The 6,350-nt window shown below is 44.4% G+C and overlaps 1 protein-coding gene across 1 annotated transcript; it reads left to right on the top strand.

Moving 5' to 3' along the window:
* The first annotated feature begins 3,439 nt into the window (after positions 1-3,439).
* Positions 3,440-6,069, top strand: LOC119026785 (dickkopf-related protein 2-like). Its single transcript, XM_037111314.1, has 5 exons — positions 3,440-3,561; positions 3,991-4,172; positions 4,271-4,427; positions 4,753-4,881; positions 4,992-6,069. Exons 2-5 carry the CDS (start codon positions 4,002-4,004, stop codon positions 5,399-5,401), a joined length of 867 nt encoding a protein of 288 aa, XP_036967209.1. The 5' UTR covers positions 3,440-3,561; positions 3,991-4,001; the 3' UTR covers positions 5,402-6,069.
* The last annotated feature ends 281 nt before the right edge of the window (positions 6,070-6,350 follow it).

Below are 6,350 nucleotides of genomic sequence, written 5' to 3'. Positions count from 1 at the left end.
ACTGACATTTCAACCTCACAGCTGCTTCTCTTCTCTTCTCTTCTCTTCTCTTCTCTTCTCTTCTCTTCTCTTCTCTTCTCACTCCGTCGCTCTCTTGCTAAAACGGAAATTTATGTGGCTTCCGTTTTGAAACAGTCTCATCTCCGTCCTGTCTGAACCCCCACAGAGGACGAGCTTTAACCTATAACCAAGCCATCCGACCTCATGAGACACAGAGAGTTTAACATACATGTTACTGTGTTCTCAGTTGATTGAACACAACACAGAGAAATACTTTACTCTTCACTCTTTAAGAGTAACGTGTTACTTTTTTGTCGAAGGCAATTAATCTTATTAATCAATCTTAATTCTTACAGATGAATGTTCCAGAAGTAAAAGTAACACACTCTACATTTACTCAAGTACCGTACTTCTAATTTTGAGGTATCTGTACTTAATAATGTCCTTTTTCCAGTGTTGATATAAGTACCCAGAAGTTATACAAGTGGAGTATCAGTTATATATATGTATTTACATGGATGTAGTCTTAATATCACAATCTGTTTTTTTCCAAATACTCTACTTTGGCTCTGATGCAGCTTGTAATCTGTAAAGTAACTAGTGAATAAAGTGGAGTGGAAGTATAAATTAACAGCAATGTAAAGAGCTGAAAGTTGTACTGGAAAAAATGTACTTAGTTACATTCCATCATGGATAAGCAGTAGTAGCAGGGGAAATAGTGTTAAAAATAGATAATAAAATAGATAAACTAGATAAAATGACAGTGTTTGAGTTAAAGTACTTGAGTTAAAGTACATCAGTGAGACCGTCCGTATCATGAGAAATACTTTAATAACATGTAATCTGTGATACTTCTGTACAACTGAGTATTTTTTGCTGGCTACTGTGGTAATCTGACTACTTTAGACGACATATTGATCTCTCTGCAGGTGTGTTTACCTGTCGTTACTCCTCTGCGCCTCATTACACCAGTTGCTGCCTTGTTAACACAACAAAAGCATGATGTCTGATGGAGACAGATGTGACCGGCAGCTGCTTCCTGTTTCTAAAAACTCCGACCCCCGTTTCCAGGAAACGCTGCTCGGTGACGTCACTGCAGCGGTCAGAAGTGGGCGGGGCTTGTACTGCTCCTACTACTGTACCCGAAGTTCAATTTATTGTACTTACTGTGAGTCGTTACTCTTAATCCTCCACCACTGAGTCTCAGAGGGAGTTTCATACTTTATACTCTTATAGTTACTTTACAGATTAAGATTTAAACCTACAGACGACGAACAAACACAGCTGGAATGATTGAGTAAAAGTACTTAGTTACACTGATGAGGAGTATCAGTGGGTGTAAACATAATATATGGTGTTCAAATATTTCTCTGATAAAAGTTAAAGTCTTCCTTATGAAGAGTACTCGAGTAAGAGTATTCAAGTATCTGAGTTAAAAGTTTAAAAAAAAGTAAAAATAGATTAAGCATTTATTTACATGTATTTGTTGTCTTGTTCTTTTGTTGATTATTTTGCTTATTGAATTAATTAATGTTACAGATGTTCTACTTCGGCTACTTCGTAGTGGAGTAAATTTGTATTTGTACTTGTGATGGATTACTTAATACTGTAGTAGGACGCCTCACACGTCATCAGCTGTGGAGTCTGAAGCAGGAAGTTAAAGGACACCAGCTCCCAGCATGCATCTGTTCATCTGTGACTGTCATCCGAGACATTAAGATCAGCTGCAGCTCCACCTGTGGCCTCAGGGTGGAGCTGCACACACACGCACACACACACATCCCTGACAGACTGTGTGTGTGTGTTGCCATGAAGACCTTTATTTCCTTTTCCTGCATTAACAAGATAACGAGGGAATTTCTGGTGACACCACTCACACAGCATCATCTGTCTGTGAGGTGTGTGTGTGTGTGTGTGTGTGTGTGTGTGTGTGTGTGTGTGTGTGTGTGTGTGTGTTATCTGTCAGATTGTATCGGCACAATTAAAATACACAAACACACGCAGGTGTCGTCGTGTCGTGAGTGTGCAAAAGGTTAAAGTGTCCGAGTGAAAGGTCGTCAGTCTAATTGTCATCAAGATAGAAGAGTATGTAAAGAGTGTGTGTGTGTGTGTGTGTGTGTGTGTGTGTGTGTGTGTGTGTGTGTGTGTGTGTGTGTGATGGAACTGATCTGTCTACAGATTCTAATTAACTGTCTTTATAATTATCATCATTTAACTTTGATTCAGGCTCAAAAACATGTATTTAAAACCTAAACCGCCATGATGACGTCTCACCTGGACCAGAGTGAAGACTGTGGCTGCTGGTCTGGATCTCCTGAACCCGGGTTGGTTTCAGAGTTCTGGATGATCCTGGGCTGAAGTGCTCCAGCAGAGATCAGAGGTTGTGATGGACGAACGTGTCACAAGTGGCCGACGACGACACTTTGAAATGCAAAAGAAGAAGAAGAACATGTCTGGAGACGAACCACCCGGAAACCAGGGGGATGGTCGGTCCACTCCCAACCCTGGAGTCCAGACCCAAACTGAACCCAAACTGAACCGGGTCTCAGGCTCTGGAGTCTGTGGTGGAGGACAGAGAGCAAACACATGAAACAACAGCAGAAGAAGAATAAAAGCTGGAGGTTAATGAATCTGTAAACTGTAGAATGTAACTGAGTACAAATACTCAACTACTGCACTTTATACTTCTACTTTACTACATCTCAGAGTCACATTTAACTTTTTATGTTTATTTCACAGCTGACAAAACATTCTAAACTCAAAATAATAAGTTTTACTCATAAAATATTTACATGTTTTCAGATTGAATCATATGAAGAAGTTATAAAACATCAGGACTTGTTTCTTCTGCATGTTTTAAATTATCTGAAGAATAAATATAAAAACACTTCAGGGACATTTTGCTGCTCAAACTGAAATATTTGTACTTTTATTAAACACGTTTATAGTCACAGATATGAGTCCTTCTTCCATAACTGATGCTTTCAGATCAAACATGTTTACATGCAGAACTCCATAGAGAAAAGGAGGATTTCTGCCCGCAGCCCTCAGGCTCCTTCCAGATGCTCACTGAAATGTTTTGAATAGCCAGCTAAGTGTTTGTGCTTCCCAAGTGTGTTTCAAACATGTGTTCCTGTTTGGACCGAACCAGAACATCCACTGCAGGGTCATTCCAGTACAACAACAACTGATAACAATATAAATAAAAGTTGCCTGCTTTTCAAAGGGAGTTTTGTATTGAGATCATTTGCAGCAGCAGACATCCCTCTCCCCCCTCCTCTCTGTATCGATGGTTGATGGGGGTATCGATGTGTGCGCGGGAGAGGAGGGGGGCGCGTGTCCGGGTCTGTGGGCGGGCCCGCGGATCGCGCGTGGGACTGGAAGCAGCCTATAAAGTGGATCAGGGTCCGAGTCCTGCTCACCTGTGTGGACTCCTGCAGTGAAGCATCAGCTCACCTGAGACCAGGACCAGGACCCAACACAACGAACCGGATTAATCTGAGACCGGCAGGAATATTTCAACTGTGACACAGAACAGAACTTCAGTCAGACGGGAAGCAGGTGAGACACGTTTAGAACAATATGCAGAATATACTGAACTGTAAACATGTCCGACATTTAACATTTAAACATTTTCAGTATCTGATGATCTTACAGCTTCACAATCAGACAGGAAACATTTACAAGAAGCTGTTTTATTTATTTATTTACTGAAATCTGACCTGAGAACAGATGTTTTATTTTATTGACTGATGTTTGAGAAGTTAGAAAATAGTTTGTTTTTGTAAAAATGTGTCAAAATTAAAAATCAAGAGTCCAGTGAAGTGAAACTGAAGCGTGTTTTTAAAGTATTAGAGTATTTACAGAGTATTTATAGAGTAATAGAGTACTTATAGTGTATTTACAGAGTATTTATAGAGTAATAGAGTATTTATAGTGTATTTACAGAGTATTTATAGAGTAACACTTATAAGGTACGTTGTCCCTCAGGTTTTGTCGTCATGACGCGTCAGTTGGTGCTGATGGTGAGTCTCGCGCTCGTGCTGCTGCTGGCGCGCTCCCGCGGCGGGGAGGCGCGCGTCCGTCTGAACTCCATCAGGACGGTGATCCTGAGGGAGGGGCACGCGCTGCCGCTGAACAGGAGCACGTGGGAGCCGAGCCTGGACCTGACGGTGAGTGTGTGTGACGTCATGACCGTTATCATTACGTGTGTGTCAGAGTGGCGTTCTAACCCTGCGCATGCTCCGTGTGTCCCCCCCCCCCCCCGCAGCTGTATCAGTGCATGAGCGACCTGGAGTGCAGCGAGGGCAGCTACTGCCACGCCCCCACCAAAGGCCCCGCCCACTCGCGCTGCCAGACCTGCCGCAGGAGGAAGAGGCGTTGCCATAGGGACGGCATGTGTTGCCCTGGCAACCGCTGCAGCCACAGTAAGGCTAGCCGTTAGCTTTGAAAGTAGCATGTTGGTTTAAACTGGCCAGATGTTTTTGTTTACTGAATGTAAAAGAACCTTTCTGCATCTGAGATCATTTAATTAATGTTTTTAGAGCGTTATTGATTATATGACTGATGCATCTGATAATGTATCAGGTATAAACTCACTCAACATTTGATAAAAAGTATTTTAATCTTTGAACATCTTTACTATATTTTCCTGGCAGCCATCTTTACCTTCATGTGTTTTAGCTGCAAACCTGAAACATTGTTAAGTTTTTTAACTGATCAGTGTCTCTGGTTCGTCTCTTCGTCCTGCAGACGTCTGTGTTCCAGACCAGGACAGCTTCTTGTCTCAGAGGATCCCAGACTCAGACGGAGACATGAGTCTTCTGTCCAAGAAGAAAGGCTGGAGGAAGAGAGGGAGGATGGAGGTGAAGGTGGCCTCAGGTAAAGATGAGCGTCACATTGTGTTTTAAAGGCTCGGGACATTAAATGTAGTGACAGTGTTTCGTCTTTCGTCTCTGCTGTCCACTGATCCGTCTGGTCTCGTGTCTCAGGTCAGGTCGGAGATCCCTGCCTTCGCTCCTCAGACTGCTCCGACAGTTTGTGCTGTGCCCGTCACTTCTGGACTCGCATCTGCAAGCCGGTGCTGAGGGAGGGACAGGTTTGCACGCGACACCGCCGGAAGGGGAACCACGGCCTGGAGCTGTTCCAGCGCTGCCCCTGCGGAGACGGACTCAGCTGCCGGACGCTGCGAGAGCCCAGCGCCCATCAGCCTCCATCGACGGCAGCATCTTCGTCATCACTGCTGGCGGCGGTGGCAAAGTCCAAGTTTGCGACGTCCTCTTCCTCGTCCCGTCACTCCTCCCCTCACACTTCACTGCTGTCCTCATCCTCGAAGCAGTCGCCACCGTCGATGTCGTCTGTGGCGGCAAAGACGAGACTACATGTGTGCCAGAAAAACTAAAAACGGACGGACGGACTGAGGGGAAGGACAGAACTTCCTGTCTGCCAATGATCGCCCTCAGAGGGAGCGAGAGGCAGAGGAGGACAAGGGCGAGATAAATGGAGGGAGCGGCGAATAACCAACCTGTTCACACCACCAACCGTCCCAGTGTCTCGATGCTAATCAGCTTCCTGTCAGGCTGCATTCACACACACTGGATGTGAAACTCTTTGTGCCTCAGATCCGGTTTCCTCTCGGCCGTCTAGACGAGCAGAAACCACTTTGAAATCCGGTTTGACCCCCAATTTACACATCCAGTCATGGGCTTTTATTTTGAAAACCAAACAAAAGGAAAGGACTTTGTAGAAGTTCTGCAGAAACTCCCAGAACTGAGAACCTGACACACATCTGTGAACTCGTTCCCTGAACGTTTGCCCGTCTCATCAGAACCGTCCCAGAACTCTGAGGTTCGTCCAGACGTCCTGTTCCATTGCACTGTCGTTATTGTGATAGAGTTATTTTTCTATAAGTTGTTTCCTGTATATTTCGGACGAGTGTCGGTATAATTATTTGACTGTTTGTCGTGTTTATTTTGGAGGGTTTTATTTCCAGAACTTCTGTGCTGACCCACACGCTGTTAATGGATCGCTGATGTGTGTTTTAATGATTAAAAGCTGGTTTCAAACGTGCCTCTGTGATGTTGTGTTCTCTGTAAATGACATATTAAGCCCGGTGGAGGATGGGTGGAGGTTTTCTGTGTCGTCCTCACTTCAGCTCCTCTTCTCCACAAACCGGGTCGGACCACACGTGTGTGACGACAGCCGGTGGATGTTTTTCCCGGCGCTGGTGGGCGGCGGTGAGATTAACGAAGAGGAAAAGACGAGCCTACGGGCCGTAAAGACACGAGGAAGTGGTTCCATCTGTGGAGATAAAAGTTATTTATGACATCACGGCTGAAGCTCAAAGTAAA

The sequence above is a fragment of the Acanthopagrus latus genome, chromosome 10, assembly GCF_904848185.1.
Source record: "Acanthopagrus latus isolate v.2019 chromosome 10, fAcaLat1.1, whole genome shotgun sequence".
NCBI lineage: Eukaryota > Metazoa > Chordata > Actinopteri > Spariformes > Sparidae > Acanthopagrus > Acanthopagrus latus.
This window is presented reverse-complemented; position numbering and strand designations above follow the sequence as displayed.

Bases quoted from the DNA above. Each gene is read 5' to 3' on its own strand.
- LOC119026785 (XM_037111314.1), top strand. From the start codon at position 4,002: ATGACGCGTCAGTTGGTGCTGATGGTGAGTCTCGCGCTCGTGCTGCTG. The intron at 4,428-4,752 runs GTAAGGCTAGCC...TTCGTCCTGCAG, and splicing joins TGGCAACCGCTGCAGCCACA to ACGTCTGTGTTCCAGACCAG. The intron at 4,882-4,991 runs GTAAAGATGAGC...CTCGTGTCTCAG, and splicing joins GGAGGTGAAGGTGGCCTCAG to GTCAGGTCGGAGATCCCTGC.